At 43.9% G+C, this 26,763-nt stretch overlaps 2 protein-coding genes across 2 annotated transcripts in view; one reads left to right on the top strand and one right to left on the bottom strand.

Annotated features, from left to right (window-relative positions):
- The window catches only part of TBCE (tubulin folding cofactor E), an 81,647-nt gene extending 55,199 nt beyond the window's left edge, over positions 1-26,448 (top strand). Inside the window, exons 3-16 of the mRNA XM_007452946.1 lie at positions 4,552-4,737; positions 9,339-9,427; positions 14,961-15,060; positions 16,237-16,339; positions 17,664-17,740; positions 19,049-19,144; positions 19,897-19,961; positions 20,052-20,116; positions 20,490-20,642; positions 21,191-21,344; positions 22,784-22,852; positions 23,394-23,453; positions 25,900-25,991; positions 26,160-26,448. Of these exons, the coding sequence (XP_007453008.1) occupies positions 4,552-4,737; positions 9,339-9,427; positions 14,961-15,060; positions 16,237-16,339; positions 17,664-17,740; positions 19,049-19,144; positions 19,897-19,961; positions 20,052-20,116; positions 20,490-20,642; positions 21,191-21,344; positions 22,784-22,852; positions 23,394-23,453; positions 25,900-25,991; positions 26,160-26,252 (1,402 nt within the window). The 3' untranslated portion in view covers positions 26,253-26,448. The remainder of the gene's footprint in view (positions 1-4,551; positions 4,738-9,338; positions 9,428-14,960; positions 15,061-16,236; positions 16,340-17,663; positions 17,741-19,048; positions 19,145-19,896; positions 19,962-20,051; positions 20,117-20,489; positions 20,643-21,190; positions 21,345-22,783; positions 22,853-23,393; positions 23,454-25,899; positions 25,992-26,159) is intronic.
- Positions 25,570-26,763, bottom strand: part of B3GALNT2 (beta-1,3-N-acetylgalactosaminyltransferase 2) — a 56,795-nt gene continuing 55,601 nt past the window's right edge. The window contains exon 13 of the mRNA XM_007452947.1: positions 25,570-25,975. The gene's annotated coding sequence lies outside the window, so the exon portion shown is untranslated. The remainder of the gene's footprint in view (positions 25,976-26,763) is intronic.

The raw sequence follows: 26,763 nt of genomic DNA, 5'->3' as shown, positions 1-26,763 counted from the left end.
CCACTTTCTGGAGAGTTTTTATCATAAATGGGTGTTGAATTTTGTCAAAAGCTTTTTCTGCATCTATTGAGATGATCATATGGTTTTTATTCTTCAGTTTGTTAATATGGTGTATCACATTGATTGATTTACGTATATTGAAGAATCCTTGCATCCCTGGGGTAAATCCCACTTGATCATGGTGTATGATCCTTTTAATGTGTTGTTGAATTCTGTTTGCTAGTATTTTGTTGAGGATTTTTGCATCTATATTCATCAATGATATTGGTCTGTAATTTTCTTTTTTTGTAGTATTTTTGTCTGGTTTTGGTATCAGAGTGATGGTGGCCTCATAGAATGAGTTTGGGAGTGTTCCTTCCTCTGCAATTTTTTAGAAGAGTTTGAGAAGGATGGGTATTAGCTCTTCTCTAAATGTTTGATAGAATTCACCTGTGAAGCCATCTGGTCCTGGACTTTTGTTTGTTGGAAGATTTTTAATCACAGTTTCAATTTCATTACTTGTTATTCATCTATTCATATTTTCTATTTATTCCTGGTTCAGTCTTGGCAGGTTATACCTTTCTAAGAATTTGTCCATTTCTTCCAGGTTGTCCATTTTGTTGGCATAGAGCTTCTTATAGTAGTCTCTTAGGATGCTTTGTATGTCTGCGGTGTCTGTTGTAACTTCTCCTTTTTCATTTCTAATTTTATTGATTTGAGTCCTCTCCCTCTTTTCCTTGATGAGTCTGGCTAATGGTTTATCAATTTTATTTATCTTCTCAAGGAACGAGCTTTTAGTTTTATTGATCTTTGCTATTGTTTTCTTAGTTTCTCTTTCATTTATTTCTGCTCTGATCTTTATGATTTCTTTCCTTCTGCTGACTTTGGGTTTTGTTTGTTCTTCTTCTCTAGTTCCTTTAGGAGTAAGGTTAGATTGTTTGAGATTTTTCTTTTTTCTTGAGGTAGGCTTGTATAGCTATAAACTTCCCTCTTAGAACTGCTTTTGCTGCATCCCATAGGTTTTTTTTTTTTTTTTTGCGGTACGCGGGCCTCTCACTGTCGTGGCCTCTCCCGTTGTGGAGCACAGGCTCCAGACGCACAGGCCCAGCGGCCATGGCCCACGGGTCCAGCTGCTCCGCGGCATGTGGGATCTTCCCAGACCGGGGTACAAACCCGCGTCCCCTGCATCAGCAGGCGGACTCTCAACCACTGCACCACCAGGGAAGCCGAATCCCATAGGTTTTGGATCATCGTGTTTTCATTGTCATTTGTCTGTAGGTATGTTTTGATTTCCTCTTTGATTTCTTCTGTGATCTCTTGGTCATTTAGTAACGTATTGTTTAGCCTCCATGTGTTTGTGTTTTTTACATTTTTTTCCCTGTAATTCATTTCTAATCTCATAGTGTTGTGGTCCGAAAAGATGCTTGATATGATTTCAATTTTCTTAAATTTACTGAGGCTTGATTTGTGACCCAAGATGCGATCTATCCTGGAGAACGTTCCATGCGCACTTGAGAAGAAAGTGTAATCTCCTGTTTTTGGTTGGAATGTCCTATATCAGTTAAATCTATCTTGGTCTGTTGTGTCATTTAAAGCTTCTGTTTCCTTCTTTATTTTCATTTTGGATGATCTTTCCATTGGTGTAAGTGAGGTGTTAAAGTCCCCCAGTATTATTGTGTTACTGTCGATTTCCTCTTTTATAGCTGTTAGCAGTTGCCTTATGTATTGAGGTGCTCCTATGTTGGGTGCATATATATTTATAATTGTTATATCTGCTCTTTGGATTGATCCCTTGATCGTTATGTAGTGTCCTTCCTTGTCTCTTGTAACATTCTTTATTTTAAAGTCTATTTTATCTGATACGAGCATTGCTACTCCAGCTTTCTTTTGATTTCCATTTGCATGGAATATCTTTTTCCATCCCCTCACTTTCAGTCTGCATGTGTCCCTAGGTCTGAAGTGGGTCTCTTGTAGACAGCATATATATGGGTCTTGTTTTTGTATCCATTCAGCAAGCCTGTGTCTTTTGGTTGGAGCATTTAATCCATTCACGTTTAAGGTAATTATCGATATGTATGTTCCCATGACCATTTTCTTAATTGTTTTGGGTCTGTTTTTGTAGGTCCTTTTCTTCTTTTGTGTTTCCCACTTAGAGAAGTTCCTTTAGCATTTGTTGTAGAGCTGGTTTGGTGGTGCTGAATTCCCTTAGCTTTCGTTTGTCTCTAAAGCTTTTGATTTGTCTGTCAAATCTGAATGAGATCCTTGCTGGCTAGAGTAATCTTGGTTGTAGGTTCTTCCCTTTCATCACTTTCAGTATATCATGCCACTCCCTTCTGGCTTGTAGAGTTTCTGCTGAGAAATCACCTGTTAACCTCGTGGGAGTTCCCTTGTATGTTATTTGTTGTCCCTTGTTGCTTTCAGTAATTTTTCTTTGTCTTTTAATTTTTGCCAATTTGATTACTTTGTGTCTCTGCGAGTTTCTTCTTAGGTTTGTCCTGTGTGGAACTCTCTGTGCTTCTTGGCCACTTCCTCCCATGTTAGGGAAGTTTTTGACTATAATCTCTTCACATATTTTCTCAGGTCCTTTCTCTCTCTCTCTTCTCCTTCTGGGACCCCTATAATGGGAATGTTATTGCGTTTAATGTTGTCCCAGAGGTCCCTTAGGCTGTCTTCATTTCTTTTCATTCTTTTTTCTTTATTCTGTTCCGCAGCAGTGAATTCCACCATTCTGTCTTCCGGGTCACTTATCCGTTCTTCTGCCTCAGTTATTCTGCTATTGATTCCTTCTAGTGTATTTTTCATTTCAGTTATTGTATTGTTCATCTCTGTTGTTTGTTCTTCAATTCTTCTAGGTCTTTGTTAAACATTTCTTGCATCTTCTCGATCTTTGCCTCCCTTCTGTTTCCGAGGTCCTGGATCATCTTCACTATCATTTTTCTGAATTCTTTTTCTGGAAGGTTTCCTAACTCCACTTCATTTAGTTGTTTTTCTGGTGTTTTATTGTTCCTTCATCTGGTACATAGCCCTCTGCCTTTTCATCTTGTCTGTCTTTCTGTGAATGCGGTTTTTGTTCCACAGGCTGCAGGATTGTAGTTCTTGCTTCTGCTCTACAGCTGTTTTATAGGCATACTTAGATTTCCCTGAAAGTAAGGTATCATTGCCAAGATGCAGTGCTGAATGCTGAAATTTAATGTGTCTAAAGATCTGTTTTGAATCTGTTGGAAAGTCTTGACAGCAGTCATTACGTACAGCAATATGATTAATATTTTTTAAAATTCTTCTAGAGATTATTACTAAAAATTGTTATAAAACCTGAATATAAATTGTGATAAAATATCCTATATTTCTATACAATTCTTTCCACATGCTCTATTTTAGGCCCATATTTGAACTTTCATTTAGTTCAAGTTATCATTTAAAAGATTTTTGTACATAACCCTGTTATCCACAAATGTTTTCATTTCTTTGTGTTCTTATTCGATCTTTGTCTAGCCATAGATATGATTCCTCTGTAGTTGTGTCATGTACAATTTGGTTCAATTTTTAGAAATCTCAGCATTATTCTGTAAGTAATTTTATTAAGTATTATAGGTAGAATATTTTAATGACTGCTGTCTGGTTTACTTAATAGTTCCTGTCCAGCTGGCATTTTTATGGTTTCCAGAGTTGCTCAATTACCGAAAAAATGCTATTATATAGAATCTTTGTAAAAGCAATTTTATTTTTATTTTTAAATTATTGCCTGCTGACAAATCCCTAGGAGTATGATTATACAATCAAGAACTAACCCAACCTTTCAGTCTTTGAGTGTTAGCACTTTATTTTTTGCTAGATTTGTTGACAATAGTTTCATTGCTTGAATTTACATTTCTTTTTAAAAAAATATTTTATTTATTTAATTTTTTTGGCTGCGTCGGGTCTTCGTGTGGTGCGCGGGCTTCTCTCTAGCTGTGGCGTGCAGGTGCCAGGGTGCGTGGGCTCTGTAGTTTGCCGCACACAGGCTCTCTTGTTGAGGTGTGAGAGCTCAGTAGTTGTGGCATGTGGGCTTAGTTGCCCCGCAGCAGGTAGTTCCCCTACCAGGGATCGAACCCACGTCCCCTGCATTGGAAAGTGGATTCTTTACCACTGGACCACCAGGGAAGTCCCAATTTACATTTCTTAATTATTAGCAAGGTAAGACTTTTCCCCCATGGATTTAATACTTCTCTTTCCTCTTTTGTGAATCATCTGTTCCATCTGTCTGTTTATCTATCGGGATTTACATGCTTGCATCAGCACACAACCCTTTATGATCAATTGTATGAATTACCCTTTTTTTTTAGTATATTACTCTCCCTTTTATGCTCATTCTACTTTTTCAGCATACAGAAAACTTTGAAAGCCTTCAGAACATTGCCTTTTTCGTTCTTTTTAAAAATTGTTTAATTGCTTTTATTTGCTAATATATTTGTAAATGCAGGCATTTTACATTTGTGGCAGAGTGACAGTTTATAAAGAATTTGTGTGTGTGTGATCTTATTTAAAGGTCCCCATAGATGATATTTTCTCTGTTCCGTTTCTCTCCTTTCCCAGGCACCCAACGGGAGGTTCCTTCATTCGTCCAAACAAAGTAAATTTTGGAGTAGACTTTCTCACTGCAATTAAGAACCGCTATGCTTTAGAGGATGAACCAGAGGAAGAGGGAAAAGAGCAAATTGTTACAATTGGAAATAAACCTGTGGAAACCATTGGTTTTGACTCTGTTGTAAAACAGCAAAGGTAAGTGGAACTGATAATGGTAGAGCCGACTTTCACAGTTTCATCAAAGTTCAGGATTTAAGGTCAGCCGACTGCATGTCAGTGCTCAGAACTTTGCTTCCAAAGTGGTCTTATCTCTTCTGCAAAACAGTAAATTGAGATCAGAGGAATCCAAGGATTGAGTATTCAGGGAAATTAAAGTCCTTATTTTAGCACAGGACTTTCCTAGATTGGCAGTGAAACACTGATTTGCCCATTATGAATATTTATACCATACTCTATTGTATTGACTAATTATTAAGGAAGTAAGGTTGACGTCTGGATGATAAGTCAAAAATGGAAACAGAAGTCTACATTGTTACCTGTGCCGTGTAGCATGATGGCACCTTCTAGAACCCAGTGGTTCCCATCTCTGGATGCACACCCTCATCACCTGGGCTTCTTTTGAAACATTGCAGAATCCTGGGCCCCATCCCAGACCTACTAGATCAGAATATCACGCATGGGCTCTTGCTTTTAAGAAGTACCCACAAGTGACTGTGTAGCAGTCTGAGGGGCACTACATAATGCATTTTGAAACTGCTGCATTTGAACTTTCTCTGTCCTCTCCAACTCTCTGAACGCAGTGATGCTCTGTAGACAGGCTCACTGCTCATTCTGAGGCACCGCGTGAACCAGAGAGCGTGGAAGCTGATATTCACCCAGAACCGCGCACAACTGCACCCGAACCTCCCAGGTTACGCTGGTTTAGCAGCGATGGTCAGTGCGTGGTGTTTGACCCTGACCTGGATGAGGCGTCCAAGTAACGACCCCTGGTGGCCACTTTGGAGAGTAGATTTGCCGCTACTTGGCATAGGCCTGCGATCTTTTACTTTGTCTCTAAAGTAAAAGAATTGAACTGTCATTTTGTTCAAAGTAAAATTCTTCGCTATCTTTTTGTTGCTCTTGTTGTTGTTATTGTCATTAAGATTTAACATGATACAGAATTTAAGTGCACATGGGGACAGTGTTGAAGAGTAAATACATTTCTTTCTTTTTTAAAAAAATTTTAATTTTTTTTGAAATTGTGGCCACACTGCACGGCTTGTGGGATCTCAGTTTCCCAACCAGGGATTGAATCCGGGCCATGGCAGTAAAGGCACCAAGTCCTAACCACTAGACCATCAAGGAGCTCCCAGTAAATTCATTTCTTGATATCTCTGCTTTTTAGCACAGATGACCAGCATTAAAAAAAAAGAAAATAAAAAGAAAACTCAAAATAAGTCAAGATTTTTGAAAAAGCAATAACTTGACAGTTAATTACAAACAATATACATTCATTGTTGAGGATTTAGAATATATAAATTGAACAAAAGAGAATCATGACTAATGCACCACTGAGAGATTACTAACGTGAATGGTTTTTGCTGTTGATTTATAGAGCTATGTGCTTCATAAGGTTAGAGTTCCTTGCTTTATTTTTTCCATTTATGTATTTTTTAATTAATTAATTTATTTTGGCTGCTCCAGGTCTTAGTTGCAGCATACGGGCTCCTTCAGTTGCGGCACACAGACTTCTTAGTTGCAGCATGCATGTGGGATCTAGTTCCCTGACCAGGAATCGAACCCTGGCCCCCTGCATTGGGAGTGCAGAGTCTTACCCAGTGGACCACCAGAGAAGTCCCTATTTTTTCCATTTAAAATGCAAATATTTAAGTATCATTTACCCAAAAGAGGCACTTCCCCCCCCCCATATTGGTTAATCTCTTTCAGAGAGCACCATGGGCTCTGTGAATATTAACAACAGATGCGAACAGATTTTTCCTCCCCTAGTTTATGAGCAGCTGCATAACTCATGAAGTTTTCTGGTGAATGACTCTACTGCCTGAGTATCAGTGTGTTCAGTAATTAGCTAGTGTCTTTCCTGGAAAGGACCCAGTGTTGGAGCCAGTCAGGCTGGGTTCAGGTGTCAGCTAAGCCACTTTCTAGCCCTGACAGCAGTTAGAGTTAGTTAATTCTGGCTTCTAAGCCTCAGTTTCCTCATTTCCAAAGTAATACCTAAGCTGTTAGAGCCGTTGAGAATAGCGGTTGAGATCCTGCCGTGAATGGTAGGCATCACTGCTGGGGATGGAAACCTCTCCTTTCAGCCATTGTACTGTCTCCTGATTAATTCCAGCTGACCAGCTTTGAGTTTGTAGCACTGAGAAGAGACATAATAAAGGAATCAAAACCAAATAAAGACCATTATGTGTGGTTTCTCCTTGGAGATGGCTGTGGCTCTGGAGTGGTGTCTGAATTCAGACCTGAATCCCTAAGCTTTGTACCAAGGTGTCCTGGGCCTGCAGGAAACTCGCTGGGGCACAACAGGATATTTTGAATTTTAGAGGGAAACAGTGACATCTGTCGGGCACGGTGCAAACTACTAGTTGGAGCTAGTTCAGTTTCATGATATTCCTACTGTTCCTTTCCATGGTGTCATTTCCCTGCAGAGCTGGGTTTTTGGCCGTTCTTGTGCTGAAAGAAAAGCCAGTATCTCCTGAAAATCATCATGGAACGGGAAAAGGAGGTGGTGAGGGTCCAGTCTGATTCCAGGGTTCGGGAAGTTGTGCAGTGCCCACTAGACAGACACTAGTTTGGTAGGACATAAATAATTATTAAGTTGTTTGGCCCTAACTGCTTACTAAATGGAACTGTGAGGTGTTTCTTTTGGCCTAGGGGCACCTTGGAAAATTACTGAAACACTGTGAAGGGCCCTGTGAACCGAGAAAGTTTGGGAGCCTCTGCCTTGGAACATTGCTGCTGTCTTTTCCCCCTAGTTTCTGGTGATTGTAATAGCTGATGCCTTGCATGGTGGTCTTAGTATTCCCCCCAAAGGTTGTCAGTTTTATGTTTATTTTTATAAATGCTTATAAAGTGACTTACTGTATGTCACGCAATATTCTGAGAGTTTCACAAATACTGACTCACTAAATTATCATAGCATGGACTTCCCTGGTGGTGCAGTGGTTAAGCATCCTCCTGCCAGTGCAGGGGACACGGGTTCGAGCCCTGGTCCGGGAAGATCCCACAAGCCGCCGAGCAACTAAGCCCACGCGCCACAACTACTAAGCCCACGTGTCACAACTACTGAGCCCGCGGGCCTAGAGCCCGTGCTCTGAAACAAGAGAAGCCACCACTGTGAGAAGCCCGCGCACCGCAAAGAGTAGCCCCCTCTCACCACAACAAGAGAAAGACCGCATGCAGCAACGAAGACCCAGCGCAGCCAAAAATAAATTAATTTTTAAAAATTATCATAGCATTTTAAAATTGTAAAATATACATAATGCATAATTTACCATCTTAACCATTTTTAAGCATATAGTTCAGCAGCGTTCGGTACATTCCCACTGTTGTGCAGCCGTCATCACCTTCCATCTTCAGAACCTTTTCATCTTCCCAAACTGAAACCCTGTAACCCTTCAGTAACAGCTGCGCATCTCTCCCCACGTAGCCCCTGGCAACCACTGTTCTACTTCTGTTTCTGTGAAGTCGATGCCCACTTAGGTGCCTCATATAAATGCAGTCATACAGTGTTTGTCCTTTTGTGACTGGCCTATTTCACTCAGCATAATGTCCTCCAGGTTCACAAATGTTGCAGCATGTGTCAGAATTTTTTTCCTTTTCAAGGCTGAATAATATTCCACTGTATGGATTGACCACACTTTATTTGTTGGTCAGTGGACACTTGGTTTGCTTACATATGACGGTTGTTAGTAACACTGCCGTGGATGTGGGTGTGTAGATGTGGATTCTCAGGCACACGGATGTTAACTCACCCAAGGCCAGAGGAGCAGTGGAATCGGGATTGGAACCCAGGCAGTCTGGCTCCAGGCCCTGTGTTCTTAACTCTCTGGCACTGTAACACATGGGCTCTTTTAATGAATAGAACAACACAGCTTCTCTACACTGAAAAAGTGGCTTCTGAGAGTATCTAGAAAAGCTGAAGACACGCACTCACGCTCTCTAGGCTGTATCCCTAGAGAGACTTTCCCACGTGAGCGCAAAAGCTATACAGTGGTGTGTCCTTCACTGTTGGGACTAATCTACCTGTCCCAGGGGAGGAAATAAATTACCTGTGGTCTCTGCGTATAGTAACAAACTACAAGGTGTGAAGGTGCGTGCTCTGGAGCACGTGTCCACAGAGCTACATCTTACTGCTGAATAATGTACTATTGAGGGAAAAAGTCAGTTGCAGGAGGACATACGCAGTACACTACCATTTATGTCAAATTTCATAATATACAAAAATGCTGTAATTGTTTAGAGACGTGGAAATATGTAGTAAAGCTATTAAGACATGCTTAAGATTAAGTCAGTGTCGAACGCAGTGCCCTGGTTCCCTACATGGAACAGAGGAGGAGGGGAGGGGGTGATGGAAAGGGACGCAGAGGACTTCACTTATGTGTGTCATGTTTGTAACGCTTTGTTTCTTTTTTTTTTTTTTTTTTTACAGTATTGCTTTTTTTCTTAAGTTGGGTGGTGGCTACTGGAATTTGTTATTTCTGGTGCCTTTTTATATGTCTGAAATGCTTTTCAATTTTTAAAGGGCCGATGGATAGCGTACCTGTTTATGCATACATGTGAACTATGTGTTTTTCATGCAGTCAGCTGAGCAAGTTGCAGGAAGTTTCTTTGAGGAACTGCGCAGTAAATGGTCCTGGTGACAAAGGAGGAATTGCCAAAGCTTGTCCTAGTATCCTTCCCAATGAGAAGTCGGCACTGGGGTCTGACTGGCTTTGACACTTGAGCGAGACACCCTGGTTGCCTACCCAGTGTCTGTTCTCCTAACAGGGACTCGGTCTCACCTGGGGTTGTCACCACCCAGGTAAATTGTTACCTTCCTAGACCCTTTGCTTTCAGGTGAGGCAATGTGACTCGCCCCGACCAGGGAGATGTAACATGGGAGTTTCTGGTTGGGGCTCCTTCAAGGGGCACAGACATGGCTGGGTCTGCTTCTGTCCATTGCCCTCCGTCCTCCCCTGCCTTGAGTGCAGACAGAACGCCCAGGGCTCAGCAGCCAACCTGTGGGAAGAACGCCATCCAGGGCGACCTGGGAGGGAAGGGATGGAGAGGGGCCGGCATCCTGGATGGTACCCGGGCCACTGCACCAGCCCCAGCTGCCTTCCTGTGAGGGAGGGAGATAAACTCTTTCCTTTATTAAGGTTCCTGTTCATGCAGCTGGATGCAGTTTTCTTTTTTTTTTTTTTTTTTTTTTTTTTTACAGTAATGCTTTATTTCTTAAGTTGGGTGGTGGCTACTGGAATTTGTTATTTCTGGTGCCTTTTTATATGTCTGAAATGCTTTTCAATTTTTAAAGGGCCGATGGATAGCGTACCTGTTTATGCATACATGTGAACTATGTGTTTTTCATGCAGTCAGCTGAGCAAGTTGCAGGAAGTTTCTTTGAGGAACTGCGCAGTAAATGGTCCTGGTGACAAAGGAGGAATTGCCAAAGCTTGTCCTAGTATCCTTCCCAATGAGAAGTCGGCACTGGGGTCTGACTGGCTTTGACACTTGAGCGAGACACCCTGGTTGCCTACCCAGTGTCTGTTCTCCTAACAGGGACTCGGTCTCACCTGGGGTTGTCACCACCCAGGTAAATTGTTACCTTCCTAGACCCTTTGCTTTCAGGTGAGGCAATGTGACTCGCCCCGACCAGGGAGATGTAACATGGGAGTTTCTGGTTGGGGCTCCTTCAAGGGGCACAGACATGGCTGGGTCTGCTTCTGTCCATTGCCCTCCGTCCTCCCCTGCCTTGAGTGCAGACAGAACGCCCAGGGCTCAGCAGCCAACCTGTGGGAAGAACGCCATCCAGGGCGACCTGGGAGGGAAGGGATGGAGAGGGGCCGGCATCCTGGATGGTACCCGGGCCACTGCACCAGCCCCAGCTGCCTTCCTGTGAGGGAGGGAGATAAACTCTTTCCTTTATTAAGGTTCCTGTTCATGCAGCTGGATGCAGTTTTGTTATAATACCTCAAAACAGGCTTTTCTGAAGTTTGTCATCTCTTATCTCTACCTTCTCTTACGAGTGTTTTTTTTGCCCTGTATTACTCTTATTCCCACAACTAAAAATACAGGAGATAAGTTTAAAAGAATTCCCAGTAAACTTGCTCCATTTTGTAGTCTGGTGGAACACAATTCAAGTGCTGCTTGGATCTGTGTCTCTTGGGCTGCAGTCCAAACAAACCCCAAATAAACGCATTTTTTTGGCCTTAAAAAAAAAAACCCAGTGGCAAATGAAATAGACTTTCTCTAAGCGAATGAACTAGACTTTCTCTAACTTTAAAAGGTCTTCTCCCAATTCCTTAGGTCTGCCTAGTCTGTACATAATAGTTTATGCAAAAGGTAGCAGCTTACAATCAGGTTTCTTGACTGAAGAGATGGCAGATGAGAGTAGCTTTCTTTAGCAAAATGTTTCTAACCACCCTGGCGGTACCTGCTTTGTGGTGACAGGAAAGGTCGTTCCCTCTGCAGGTTAGGCAGCCGGGTCAGGGCATTTCGGGGTGTGGAATGGAGCTTGTAAGGAGCAAAGTGCCACAGAGGTGCCCGGCGCATTCTGGAATGTGCCTGGCCTCCTCCTAAGTGGTTTTGGAAGACTGGGAATCAGGCGGTTCAAGGCTCATCTTCAACACAGAAAAGATCTGGTCCGCAGAGGGGTTTGGGCGTGTGAACTGTTTGGTTGATTGGAGTTGTCAGCAGTGTGCTGGGGGAATCAGCGTCTCGTTTGTTTATACCGCGCTCTCTGCTGGGGAAGAACGTCCCCTAAGACGTGAGGCAATGAGGTTTGGTGAGATAACCAAGTCACCGCTGATATCTGCAGACTCAGTGATGAATGCCTTGCACTTGCTGATTGAATTCTTGCCCGAAGTTGAAGGATTGCCTGGTGTGTTTAATCCAGTCACCGTTTTTAGGCTGATTCCTCTCTGAGGTCATTCACTCAGCTGGGGCTGAAGGCAGGGGGAGTGTGTCAGGTTGGTGAGCTCTGCTGGGGAAGAGATGCCTCACCAGCTGGCTCTGAACGTGGGGAAGATCCTCTGCCCACAGGAACAAGAGCACCAGGAGCTCCCTGGACTGTGCGGACGCGCGTGTGTGCATGTGTGTGTATGCGCATGTATGTGCGTGCGTGTGCGCGCATGTGTGTGCGTGCACACGCGTGTGGGGACGACACTCATGACTGTTGGCCTGTCTGGGGTTGATATCAGAATGCAGGTGGTCCCTGTGCTCTGTACAGACTAGCAGAAATATGTATAATTCTGGCTACACAATGGAGAGCATGAGTGAGTGGAGAATGACTGGCCTCGAACCCTTTCCCACCAACCTAATGGCCCAGAGTTAGCAGAGGCGGTTGAAATGACGGGCGGCTGGAGTTGGACCGCCAGCCCTGAGATGCGCCCGGCTGAGCCATCACACGAGGGCCCGCGGCTAGGGTGGAGCGGCTGTGGGACACAGGCGGCACGAGGGGCCGCACTGCGGGGACTGGAGGGAACGCCCACGTCGGGGTCAAGCCCCTCTGCTCCTGTGGCGGCTTTGAGACCCTCAGAGGGAGCTTTCAGCCAGGTGGCTGCCGAGGATGCTCTGTCCAGCTGGTGTCTAGCAGGCGCGTGCTTGCAACTCTCCTGTTTGATTTGGCACCTTTAGGGGGTAGTTGTTCTACTAGGAAAAGAAAAGCCCAGCTTTTCTTTGCCGTTTCTACCGCTGAGCTTCACTCTGCTGGCAGTGAGACCTGGAGCTTGGATGCGTCATGCTGCTGTGTCTCATCTTTAGGGCATGAGAATCCTGCCCCCAGGGTTCTGGGCGTCATTTCCGAGCCCCTGCTGCGCCCGGGTTCTTCTAGAGTCTCCTTAGGTCGGGAGCCGGCAAGCTGTTCCCTAAAGAGCCAAAGAGTAAATAGCTTAGGCCTGCGACCCACCAGCAAACTGGAGGAGGTTGTGTGGGTGCTTACAGGACCGCCTGAAACACAAGCATTTAAAACCGTCAGAACGGTCCTTAGCTCTCTGGCCCCAGTTCACCCACAGCCAGCGGGAGCCGGCACAGGGTCTGGCGTGCCTGTGCCGGCCGGGTTGGGTTCATCCCCTTCTGTGCATTTCCACTGCCTTCTTTCCCCTCTTCCTGCCACCTCGTGGAGCTTCCTAACTGGTACCTGCCTAAAAGGCTTTCCTCTTCAACCAACCCTGTTGATTGATGCCACTATTTTTATTAAAAGCTACTTTCTCCGTGTTTTATGCGTAAAGACGCCCTGTGGCATAGTGGGCTGTAAGGAAATGGGCTTTGGATTGAGGCTAATTTGGGTGTAAATTCACACCTTTTGGTCTGCACCAGGCGCACGGTTACCGACTGCTCTGCGCCTCCGTTTTTTCCTTCCGTGATAAAGGAGGATGCTTCCGGCACCCAGTGGGCCAGGCAGGATGCAGGCCGTGGTTGCTCCTTGATCCTGGCTCTCTTTCCCGCTTCGGCCTCTCCTCCTCAGCCCCTCCTGCAGAGGTCGCTGCGCCCCAGGCTCAGACCCCTGACCCTTGGCCTCTCTGTTCACACTTGTTCCTGAGGAGACGTGTCCAGCCTGCAGATGCCGGGCTCCTGCACTTCGGCCTGTAGCCCAGACCCGTCCCCACTCAGACTTGTCTGTCTGCTGTGTATCTGATACCTCTGTTTGGGTGTCTCATGGTCATCTCGAATTGAACACGTTGGGACGTTAAGTCCCCTCAGACTTGCTCATCTGTAGTCTTTCCTGTCTCGGTAAAGGGAAGTTCCAGTGGCACTGGCCAAAAACCCTGGAGGTAATTTAACTCTTCCTTTTTTCTCACCTCTCTCATCTGAATCCAGCGGCAAGTCCCAGCAGCTCCGCTTTCCTGCTAGGACGCCGAACCTGACATCCCCATCCCCTCTAGCGCCCAGTAGGGCCTGAGCCCAGATTGCTCAGGAACCTGCGCCTCCTTTTTCTGCTCCGTCTTCATTTCCCTGCAGTCTGTGCCTTAGCACAGCAGCAGAGTGACCTTTTAAAGGCCTAGCTCCGCTCACACCAGTAGCTCCCCTTTCAGGCAGAGACTAACTAAAGTCCCGCAAGGCCCTTTGTGATCGGGCCTGGCCCCCGAGGCCTCGGGGACCTCCCTTCCAGACCCCCAGCCCCTCTGCCCGGGCACACGGGAGCTTGCCGTCCTGGCCGTAGGCCACACCTGTTCCGACCTCCGGGCCTTTACTATGTCGTCCCTTCTGCCCTGGTGCTCTTCTCTGGGATGGCATTCCCTCATTTCCTTGAGTTCTCTGCTCACACATCACCTTAGAGAAGGTGGTCTTCCGTGAGCAATGTGTATAAATTCCTCACACACCCCCTTCGCTGCAGGCCCGGCGCTGGTACTCTGATATGTGTCTGTATCTGGCACGCCAGAGATGCACGTGCTTACTGATCGGTGTGTTCACTGCTAGACACCTGGCCCCCAATCATTTGCAGAATAGAGGAGTGAACTGGACAGCTTCTGCACGTATCAGAGTAGCATGTGAGATTCTCCTTGAGCTGGTCCAGTCCTGCTCCAAGCTTCTTTCTGTCTCTTGCCCAGGGGTTTGGCCTCTTGACGGCACTGCCACCCCTCCCCCCTGGCATCAGGTGCCTTTCTCTTTCTGTTCTACTGGTTTACCCCCTCTGGATCCCTGTACCAGGGATGGTGGGTGTCACACTCACTCCGTCCAACCCACAGGAGACCCTCAGAATTGCAGGCCTTTCTTAGCACTTTTGAACATGTGTCCAAGCTAACCCTGTTGGCCCCCGGAGGTGCCTCTCCTTACTTGGATTTCTGCAGCACAGAGCTCAGCGGTGCCCTCCAGGAGGAGATGCGTGTGCTTGGTGTGAGGCTGCAGGGGCTCCTCAGTGCCAAGGGCAAGGCCCCTGGGCGCACCTGAGGTGCTCGATGATCACGATTACCATCACTGTTGGTTTTTCTCTTTTTGTTGGATAATGCTAGAATGGTTTAGCATTGACGACATTTGCTTCTCACTCATTTGATTGTCTGTGTCTGTCTCAAGTTTGTAGCATGTGACAATGAACTTTTTAGTTTCTGGATGAACAGCTGGATGATTAAAATGGGTAAAAGTAATATGTGCTCATGAAAAAATTTCACGCAGAATAGAAGGTATAAAGTGAAAAGGGAACAATCCCATGTTCCAGAATTGAGGCAATTACCATCTTGTCTTTTATGAATCTTTCCATATTGCTGTTTCTTAACATGTGCATTTAGATGTCAGAAGCATAGATTTGTCAAAAAACCTGTTGCCATCATGGGATGAAGTCGTAGATATTGCTGATCAGCTCAAGCACCTGGAAGTCCTTAATCTCAGGTATGAACGCGCGGTTGCCCAATTGTCGGCATCTCTGTGGGAAAGAGCTGGGGAGGACGGCTTAGTTGAATTTATTTATCTAAGTTTAACTTATTCCTTAATATTCTTTGATGATTCTAGTTTTTCAAATGGTCACCTGAGGTGATTCATTAATAGGTAACGTGTTTTACTTTTGATGCAGGCAGTGGGGCAGGGTGGCTTACTACACTGAGCTGGAGGGTCTTCGTGTTTCTTATAGGCCTGACCATAGAGGATGGCCCATCTGGGGACTCGGATATTTAAGTGGGCAGAAGGAGATGTGATTAACCTTCCAGCACTTAATTGCTTTAGGAATGAGTCATTTCATTGGGGTGCTGCTTAGTTCAGTTCTGATAAGGAATTTTCACTGAGCTCTGTATTTTACTAATGTCACAATTTTCCAGGCCTTCTTGAGTATCTGATTAGTTTTAATCTCAGAACCTAACTTTCCCAGGGCTCGGCCAGGAACCCCCTTTCACACCTGAGCCAACTTTACACGTACAGGTGAGTTGTTCCTGGCTCAGGCAGGTTCAGTGGAGCAGTTGGACAGGCCTAAATTAGTTATCCTTGCAAAGAGAGCACAGAGTGTACTTCGACCCATGGCGTCACCTTTTCTGGAAATAAGGGCTTTAATGGTATCTTCATTCACAGTGACTGTCAAATGGGATATCTTCTGAGAAAAAAAAAGATATGGGGTACCTTCTGAGATTAGGATCTTGAGAGAGAACTTCAGGGCAGTAATTTATTTCATCCATCCTGTTAGCAGGCTCTGTTTAGAAGCAGAATTCTAGCTCACAACCTAGCACGTCAGTAAGACTCTTGAGAGCGGGACTGAATTTTACAGTGTCCAGAGCCGCAGCTTGTGCAGCCAGAAGCTGACCTCACAAATCAATGCCTGAGCCTTGTGTTTCAGGAAATCCGCAGCCTCACCGCGGCCCTAACCCCATAAACACATCTCTGCGTGTTAGATACCAAGTTGTATCTTGTAACTATTAAAAATTAGACAGTCTTGACTCACTTTGTGTTTAGTATAATCGCATTTTAAGGTTGAAACAAACCAGACTCCTCATATCAAATCCCAAACTACTGCTTTCAGTGACTGTCCCAGTTGGGCCTCCTCTATCGCCAGAAGCTCATTGTGTCTCTTCTTCTGCACAGTGAAAACAAACTAAAATTTCCCTCCGGTTCACCATCTCCAACTGGAACATTTTCTGCATTGAAGGTTTTAGTCCTTAACCGGATAGGAATCACATGGACGGAGGTAAACATACTTCTTTGGTTTGTTACCCAGTGATAAACAGTTTTAAATTCTTGGTTTAATGGGGGATTGAAGCTCAACGGTGGCTTCATTTTAATCATCCTATTATCCAGATAATAGGGTTCTTTCAACGGCCTTACAGAAAGGAGTTACAAAATCCTCATAGTTAGTAGAATGTGGTATCTCAGAATCCATCCTGTTTCTCTTGGTGCCTCTGATTAGTCCTGGTGTCTCCTGAGCAGTGGCTCTCCTGGGGGTCTGCACCAAGTACATGCTGAGCTTTGAAAAGCCTTAGTTAGCTCTGGATTGAGATTTTAGCTGCCTGAGTTTCCCCACGAGTGTTCTTAGGGCCGAGGCCGAGCCTCAGAAAGGTTCTCACACCCTTTTCTTGCTTGCAGTTCAGCTCCTAGAAGCCACTGTTCATGTACACAGCTGGGTTCGAAAGTGGACTCGTGGGCCCTGCAGCCTTTGGAACTTAGATCTGGCACTCCTCAGTTCTGTCAGAGGTTAACTGGCTTCACACACCCAGAACACTCCACTTTCAAACCAGGTGCAGATAAATATACATCCCAGCAAAGCTGTTCATCTGGGAAGTATCACCTGGGTACCTCCCCAAGAGATAAGGGGCCTTTCACTTGGGCCGTCCGTGCCTACAGCCGCCCGACTGCCTTCCTAGGGCTCCTTCCTTGAGAGCTGCTCCCTCCAGAACAGGAAGGAAGGGCATGGAGAGACTCCGGAGGTGGAGATGGCAGTAAAGGTCCAGTGAGGAAAAGTAGAAAGAGTTGTTGATAAAGTTTGCCCTATTAGTACATTCTTTATAAACCCAGATTGGCATTGAGGAGGAAAGGTGTTTCACATGTTTCCTTCCGTTGGTTAAACAAACTGTATCCAATAATGAGGACATGCTAGGTCACCGTCTCCAGTTCCACTTTGTACAGGTCAGGATATGCCTGAATGATGGGCTGATACCTATCCTGGTTGGTTCCAGGTGCCCGAAGTTGTGTGCTCCTGTGTCATTAAAGCATGGCCCTTTAACACCGTGATTTTATCAGCCGTCCACTGGCACTCCTGGCCTGAGATAGAGTCTGTAACAAAATGTCCAGAGGCATTTTTCTTTCCTTTTTAATTTTATCTTGTTTTATTTTATGTTTTGCCCGCCCCGCGCGGCATGCGGGATCTTAGTTCCCCGAATAGGGATCCAGCCTGTTCCCCCAGCACTTATTTCTACAACAGTAGCTAAACTGAATCCGTGTGGAGGTTCTAGTGATAAGCACGTGGGGAGAATGACCAGTGAGGCCGCGTCACCCTGCCTTGATTTTCTCCCCAGGTGCTCCGCTGCGCCTCCAGGTGTCCTGTCCTTGAGAAACTGTACCTTGTGTCCAATACTATCGTCATTTCAGAAAGGTAACCAGGGTTTTACATCAACGCATCGGTCACCATTTAGTCATTCTTTTTTTTTTTTATTAGTTCAAAAGCATTTTTATGTATTATAGTTTTTCCAAACTTCAAGGGTAAAGAGATAATCATTCTCTCTCTGACAAGTAGCTGCATATCCTTTAGGCACTCTGAATAAATGATCACAATTACACCTAACATTAAGTTTTAGGAGGATGTGCAAATAAGAATTAGAGAAATGCTTATTATTCATTGCCTTCACAAATTAGAATGTCAACTCAGACTTCACTAAGAGCTTCTAAATGAGGAAACCCCATCAGAGTGAAAGCCTTGAATTAAATATTTTTGAAGCCATGAATTGTGTTAGTTTTACATAAATGTATTTAACTTCCGTTTCTAAGTGGGGGTTCTGTAGGAGATGCTCTAAGGATTAAATAATGGATTTTAAATTAGCATTATCTTTTCAAGGTCAATGTACCAAAGTACAGCCCTCCATATCCCTAGGTTCTGCATCCACAGATCCAACCAACCACAGATGGAAAATATTTGGGGAAAAAAAAATTCCAGAAAGTTCCTAAAAGCAAAGCTTGAATTTGCCGGGCACTGGAACTGTTTACATTGTATTAGGTGTTACAAGTACTCTACAGATGATTTAAAATATATGGAGGATGTGTGTAGGTTATGTGCAGATGCTGTGTCACTTTATGTAAAGGGACTTGAGCATCCTCAGGTTTTGGTGTCCACGGGGGTCCTGGAACTAATCCCCCATGGATTCTGAGGGATGACTGCCGTGTAAAAAGCTTGTTGTCTTAAGTAGATTAAATATGTTGTTGCCTAATCTTCCTCTTGTGTTGGTATCATTAAATTAGTATGTAAAACAAACTTAAACATGGACACATTTATAGCAAATTCTCAAAGGATTCAAATTAATGAAAATTTACTGTTCAGAATGATTTTATTTATTATACAGGCAAATGTAGTTTTTTAAAAATTAAACTTTTAATTTTGAGGTAATTTTAGATTCACGTGCAGTTATAAGAAATAGTACCCAGAGATCACATGTACCCATCACCCAGTTTCCCCATTGGTAAGGTCTTTCAAAGCTATGGTCAGTATCACAACTAGGACACTGGTCCAGTCAAGAGACAGAACATTCCCATCACCACTAGAATCCTTTATGGTGCCCTTTTATACTCATATCATATACTTGCCTCCCACCCCCTGACCTCTCCTTAACACCAGATGCAGGTATTTTAAGGCTGTATCTTTGAAAACAATTAAGAAATTCATGTTGAAAAAATTTTATCTTCCATATAGGCCGACTGATGTTCTACAGACGGTCAAGTTGTTAGACCTTTCTTCTAATCAATTAATTGATGAAAACCAGCTGTTTCTAATAGCATATCTGCCCAGGTAACCGGCTCCTAAAATGCCTATTACAGTAGTTCTTAGTAAATTTTTAGTGAATGGATCCTATGCTATATATACTTTCTCAGTGGAAATATGATGATGATGATGGAATTCCCAAATTGAGTAATTCCCTTTGGGAAAATTTTATTTGAATTCATTTAGAGAATTGACTTGTGAACCACATACAGTGTAGTCTATGTCTGTACTAGATCACTGAAGAATGAATAATTTGGCCCTGGTGCTGATATCAGAAGTCTTCATTCATTGAACTTTGGGAATTAAGACTGTCTTTTTGCTCTCTGACACCCATTTAGCACCTAGCACAGCAGGAGGCCCAGGAATTGTTTGATGACTGCAGGATCATCAGAATGTAGCACAGAGAGTCCGCTTTGCATGCCCTAAATCGGACTTTAAGGTTTCTAAGCATTTTTCATGGGATCAAAACCTAGGGTGGGGCTTCCCCGGTGGCGCAGTGGTTGAGAGTCCGCCTGCCGATGCAGGGGACACGGGTTCGTGCCCCCTGCGGCTGCGCCCGTGAGCCATGGCCGCTGAGCCTGCGCGTCCGGAGCCTGTGCTCCGCAACGGGAGAGGCCACAACGGTGAGAGGCCCGCGTATCGCAAAAAAACAAAAACAAAAACAAAACAAAACAAAGACCTAGGGTGTAGGAAAAAATTTACAAATCTAGTCTGGTTGATATAGCCCATAGCATTTTATATTGTCCTATGTAATCAAATTTAACATTTTTACATTTCAGATTAGAACAACTAATCCTTTCTGACATTGGACTTGCTTCTATACATTTTCCAGACGCTGGAATTGGTATATGAGATTATTCAGTAACCCCTCCCCCGGCTCCCCCATACTTCAGCTTTGTTTCCCTTCTACTGTGTAACTTAATTCTCCTTCTAGGGTGCAAAACATCGATGTTTCCTTCCTTGCAACACCTTGTACTAAACGACAATCGCATATCACAGGTGAGAGCTTCTTCAAAATGTATGTATTTACATTATCACTTATTTCCATTCTCATGATGTGGTTTGTAGGTTCCTGCTATTAAAGAATATTTTAAATTGAAAGAGAAATGCTTCCTTGGAGTGAAACTCCTCACACAAACCCAAAAATATTAAGAAAGAAATTAGATTAATTCACACTTAACCAGCCCGTCTGTCAGTTTACACGGCACAGTTGTAAAATATGTGGCCTTCCTCGTGGGTGCTCGCTGCATGGTGAAATTCCATGCCTCCAGTGGAACTGGGGACTTTTGCTTTTCTGCTGCTAGTCCGAATAATCTGAAAAATTAACCTGAAACATGTTTATTTTCATATGTTTTCTTTTGCTGGGTTTCAGTGGTCATCTATCAATGAGCTAGATAAGTTACAGAGTCTGCATGCGCTGTCCTGCACCAGAAACCCCCTGACTGAAAGCAGCAAAGATGCACAGACCACACGGCAGTTCATCATTGCCAGGATCGGTCAGCTGAGGACCCTGAACAAGTGTGCGGTGAGTACTGGTGTCCTGACAAGGTGTTTCTTAAACTAGAAACCAAACGGTCCAGTGTAAAGAGAAGTTACAGTGGAAGACCGTAAAGGGTATCAGATGTCGTTTCCTCCCCATGGTAAGTATTATTTCCTCTCAATGGCAGTTTTTTCCAGCTCCTCGGGAGGTGGTGTCACATTCAGATGCCTGCAGGGAAAACCGCTGCTCAGCTGCCCTGGCAGGCCCAGTTTTTGTCATTTGAGGCAGGGGAGGAATACTGGGTACTCTGAGTAAGTCAGCTCCTCCAGGCTGAGGACCTCATGTTGTGACCTTGGGCCCCAGGCATAGTCCAGATACTTCCATGAAGAAAAGGATAAAACTGAAATCCACTTTTCTTTTTGAAGAAACTCCTGGATCCTGTTAACATTAAAAAGGCAAGGTAGAAATATATTGTCTTGTTCCTTTCAGTTTAATTATTCTCTATGGGTAGGCAGTGGAGAAAGGAGAGGGTGTCAGACACACTCGTTAGAAAAGTGCTTTAATAGACCTGCTTTTATTTCACATCCATATAGATTCAACGAGAGGAAAGGCGTGGGGCTGAGCTTGATTACCGAAAAGCATTCGGAAATGAATGGAAAAAGGCTGGTGGACATCAAGATCCAGACAAAAACAGACCAAACGAGGAATTTCTTGCAGCCCATCCTAGATACCAGTCGCTCTGCCTCAGTACGTACTGTGCACCAGGGCCCTCACGGGGCTGCGGGGGGGACTGTCCACTAGGACACAGTTCCCTTTGGGTGTCAAAGGAGGTCCTCAGTGTTGTTTTCTCCACTGGGGCTTTGTTATACTCATCTAAATGGACAGTAGGGGCTCTAGCAGCTAGTTGGGAGCAGATAATTAATTTAAGAGTTGTCTTTAGAGAAGATAAATCTGCAGCATCTCTTAGCAGAAGGAGGAGGGGAAAGTAGCTCTTAAACAGAAGTTCTTCTCATCTTAGCATTTACTCAATGAACTTTCGATTCCAGGAGGTGGGTCCCACTTCCTACTTTAGGAAGGGCAGGAAGGCCTCCAGGTTATCTCAACCCTGGCTGTACCCTAGGGAATGGTTTAAATGATGAGCATTTAATGTGGAACCTAGGCGTTGGTATTTTTTAAGCTCCCCAGGTAATTTTAACGTTCATGAGAGCTGAGTGTAGCTTTCCTGAGTGCTCTGTTTGGAGGGCTCACCAGCCCTGGCGCTTGGTGTGCAAGGCGCTTTCTGACCTCCAGCCTGGCTCCTTGGATACTGAAGCTCCGACTTCAGGACTCTTTGTCCCTGATGTACTTTCCATTTCGATTTCATTATTATTCCAAATTTCCCTCTTATGCAGTTTTCTTTTTTATATATTTAATAATGTGAGAAGCTCACTGCATAAACACTTCAGGCTGGAACACTATCTTTAAGGAAGAGAAGCTGCCCGTGGGAACTGCTTTCAAATGACTCCATTAGCTGGCCCGATTTCCTGGCCACTTGAGGTGAATTCTAAATCACTCGGGGGCAGGGCAGGGAAGGCTCTAAAGCAGCCCTGCAGGTATGGCTCACTATCTCCCCACTAAGAATGTAGAATACAAAGCAGAGCGTGGAGGGTATTTATAGACATCTTGTCCCTGGTGGTACTGGCAGAAGTGAGAGGAGAAGGGGGCTGCTTTCCTTACACCTTACGTAGAGGCTGCATTTCCTGGCAGGGGACCTGGTTTGCAGCGGTGGTTCTGAGCGCCCAGAGCAGCACTGCACGAACTGGCTGAAACCTGGTGAAGGTGTTTGTGAGTCGAGTTTCTCTCAGGTCCCAGAAAGAAAGGGAACTATGACCAAAGGTGAAACTCGCGTCAGCGTTCTAAGTATTTGCAGGCACAGCCTCTTCTTGTCTCTAGGGATCAGTGATGGGATGCACAGAAGACAGGAGGGTTCCAGGCTTGGCAGCCGTTGCTGTCTGTCCATCCCTCCAAAAAATACACTAAACCAGTAACCAAATAAAAGGAAGCAGATCCCAGGTTCGCATCCAGCTGCTGCTGGGTTCATCCTGGGAAAGGAAAAGGCTAGGTTGACACTTAACCTGTACATTTTTTTTTCCCTTACAGTGGCCTTTTGGTTTATCATTCATCCTTTTTCATTTCTCCTTAAACAGAATATGGTGCACCTGAAGATGGGGAACTCAAAGTGCAACAACCATTTTTGCTCAAAAACCAGCTACTAAGTAAGAACCCCACATTCAAAGACCGCTTATTTGTGTTCAAGTCCTTAGATGCTGAAATAGTGATGACCTAATAGGGATTGTTTCTTTTAAGTAAGTACCTAGAGGAGTAGTTCAATTTTTAAAGAAATGATGACTCTCAAACATATCTAAATTCTGACTTTGAACATGTTAGCAGTCCCCATTCTTTAAACTCATTTAACAGTTTTGCACATGTGGGAAGTATCTGAGTAGTGAACTGAACTGTGATTTGGAAATTCGTGGCTTTTCTTACACTTGAAAACCTAGATAAAACGTCAGGAAAGAAGTACTAAGGAGAAACAGGAAAGCCATAGGATGTTGGTCCAGCTCTTTTTTGTTGTTGTAATTCAGTGAAGTATTAATAGAAGGAATTTTAAACATCAATAAGCATCTGTTCCTTTAGTGGGATTTGAGCCAAGTTGTATGAAGAGCTGCATCCTTTGGCCATGGCTGGTAATGTGCATGTGATGTAAATCCTTCCTACAGCAGGGCTCAATTCGTCTCTTTCCTTTTTTCTTTCAAGCACTGAAGATAAAATATCCTAATCAACTTGATCAGAAAGTCATAGAGAAACAACTGCCAGGTAAGAAGAGTCTCTCTCTCTCTCTCTCTCTCTCTCTCTCTCTCTCTCTCTCTCTCTCTCTCTCTCTCGCTCCTCCTCATGCTTCTGAATCGCTGGCCCCTCAACTCGAGGTGGCTGGAGGTAAAACATTTCATTCATTTCTGAAGTTGTGGGCTCTTACAGCTTATAGGTTTTCACTAGCTTTTACGTTCTAAAATGCTAACACCATGCTAATAACATCACTCCCCCCTGAAAGTTCAAGTCTCACAATACTTTCAGCTCATCTAGAGAACAGCTTTGTCGTGGTTGCCTCTTCAGCCAGAGGCAGTAGCATGGGAGTGCTCGCCCTTCGGGGCCTCCCCCAGGCCCTCTGCAGGTTAGTTCTCACACTGCTGCTGCGGGGGCTTTCCTTGGCCGGGGATGTTCTGCCACCGGGCTTGGGTGCTTTCTATTCCTTACCAGTCAGGAGCCCCTGCAGAGACAGCTCTTGGACGCCGTTTGAATGGACACACTGGAAATGGTTTTCTTTAAAAAAACTACTTACTTCAGAACTTTAAACCTTGATGCTGTTGGAACTGATTTATGTCAACAAATTAGATCAATGTAACTTACCTTAAACTGTCAGTCAAAAGAAAAATTACAGTCTGAATCTCAAGATTAAACTTGATTCACAGTTAAATACTAAAATATAAACAGCTTAAATTTAGCACAGTGAGGATTTGAAGAAGAAATAAAATATCTATTACCGTAAATGACTCTAGTGAAATACCCTTCTGTTTCCCTGTCAGTGCAGTGAATTCACATTGATTTTTTAATTCATTTTTATCAAATAAAACAAGCTTATCATGGTATTGCTTACGGAAGGCTTTGGTTGTGCCCAAAGAAGTACCTTTATGATCCAGAACCATCATCTAGTATCAATTTACTAGTATTGCTCCATTTTTAGTTTCTATGCCTGTCAAGTGTAATGTTGCCACTGTTACATAATGATGAATTAAAATGAGTGGTCCCCGCTTCATTATTCTGTTTTCAGACTTAACTTCTGTCAGTAAGGGCATGCATGGGGACAGACGAGTGGGAGAGGGCCAGGACTTTCTGTTAAAAGCAGTTAGCTTTGGACATGTTTGCACTTTTCCTTCTCTTATGTGAAATCAACTTGTGGGAACGTGCTCAAGAATGTTCTCGCTAGGGCTGTGTTAAGTTTCCTTTTCTGGACTTCCCCTGGGAAGGCGCAGAGCCTGCTGGGTCAGGCACTGTGGAGAGCACAAATGAGCGCCGTCCCGGGCTGATGGCTCCTCCCCGACCTCCCACGGTGTTCATGGTCTTGAGTTTTATTCATCCTCAGGTGGAACTAGCAGAGATTAGAATAATCTAGAGAAATTATACGTCATAATTATGCTTCAAGCGATTCCAAATCTGAGTCCTATATTCTCTGAAGTCAGCAGTCAGAGTTAAGCCAGCACTAACCACCCTCTGCACAAGGAAAGCCAGTCCACCTAAATCTTTTGAAAGGACAAGATTATCTATCATATATTCACAAATAAAAGAGCAAATTATGTTAATCGACACTGTAGTCTATTTAGTGTCTATATGCAATACATAAACAAGAAAAGGGCCAGTTTTTATTCTAAAATAAAGATAACATTTATTATCACAAGTTGCATAAAAACAGCTTTTACAAAAATTATTTTTCATAGAAAAATATTTCTTTGAATACATGTGATCGTTGTAGGAACACCACACTATTGCTGTACCTCCAGCTAAAGCTTCAAAGAAACTGTATTGCTCATAATCAGACATCCAGTATTTACCACACCCATCTTTGGAGAGAAGTTCATAGTGTTTTCTGAACAAACCAAAGCTCTTCCTCATTAAGTTACATTGCCATGCCTGGTAGTCCCCTGTATGTGTATCGCATTACACACATAAACCACAATGATTACAGACTGGGAGCGCTGGAAGGGGGCTTGTGGATCATTAGTCTACACCTCACTTTACAGAGGAGGAAACTAAAGCCAGAGAGACAGAGACGCGTCCTCATGGCACCCAAGCCCCACGCCAGCGTTCTCTCAGTACCTCGTAAGTAAGCAAGCACGAAGGTTTAAAAAGTTAATGATTTCACTCACGTTTATTCTTCTGTGCTGAGAATATGATTTCTGGTTTATTCAGGTTAAGGAGGAACTACTAAACACCACTGAAATGGTATGAAAACTCATCATCAAAGGGCACTTAGGTCAATCATCGGCTCCGTTTCCCCCAGACTCCCAAACGACCCCCTAAATGGTGACACTGATCTGGTGGCCCACGTGGTGGGTGAGCTGTTCCCTGATCATTTACCTGGGTAAATTGATAGTATTACTGAAATGACAGTGACAGCTGTCATTACAGTTGTGGTCTTGTCACGTGAGCTCATTTTACAGGTAACTGTCCTTTGAGAGAACTTGATGGTTTTTCTTTTCCTTGATAGAATCCATGACAATTCAAAAGGTGAAAGGCTTGCTGTCACGTCTTCTCAAAGTTCCTGTGTCAGAACTTCTGTTGTCCTATGAAAGTCCCAAAGTAAGTTGCCCAGCAAAACACAAAGTCAAGTTCCCCACAGTATGACTTGCTACTAAGCTATGTCTCTACGTAACATGGTCTGATTCTAAATGGAAACCATACATCTTTGTTGGGGGGAGGTTTTGCCACATCTGTCTTAATCACCCCCACCCCTTTGTCTAATTTTAGATGCCGGGCAGAGAGATTGAACTAGAAAATGATCAACAGTCATTACAGTTTTATTCTGTGGAAAATGGAGACTGTCTATTAGTGCGATGGTAACAGCCAACTAATAAAATTCAGAGGTTAGACCACTTATCGTGACAGGTTCACTGGAAATAAATGACTTATTGGGACAATTCGGTCCAAAACAAACGAGGTTTACAAGTTGCCCTAAGTGTAAAACAGCTGTATTTTTCACAGGGAAGAGACCGTTTCCAGGCTTGTATATAACAGCCCTAATAAAGGCTTTGCACCTAGTAACGATTTTCAGAGTTTATTTCATAGTTCCTGACTCTATTTCATTATGAGAAGATTTAGACACTAAATAGAACCTCGCTAGTCTAAGAAAATCTGAACACAGTTAATGTGTTCATAAGACCAGTTTTAATGGAATCCTCTATTGACACTACTGGTTTAAAAGGTTACTGAAATGATTTGGTTGGTCATTTTGGGAAATGTCCCTTAAACTGAAGGAAGCACATCCTCGATGTAGTACAGATGCTATGATTGCTCTTCTCAGTTGCACTGTTTTTTGAGTACTTACAAAAATTAATTACATGCTTTTCCCTAC

This window comes from Lipotes vexillifer, unplaced genomic scaffold (genome assembly GCF_000442215.2).
Source record: "Lipotes vexillifer unplaced genomic scaffold, Lipotes_vexillifer_v1.1 scaffold1088, whole genome shotgun sequence".
NCBI classification, from domain to species: Eukaryota; Metazoa; Chordata; class Mammalia; order Artiodactyla; family Lipotidae; genus Lipotes; species Lipotes vexillifer.
This window is presented reverse-complemented; position numbering and strand designations above follow the sequence as displayed.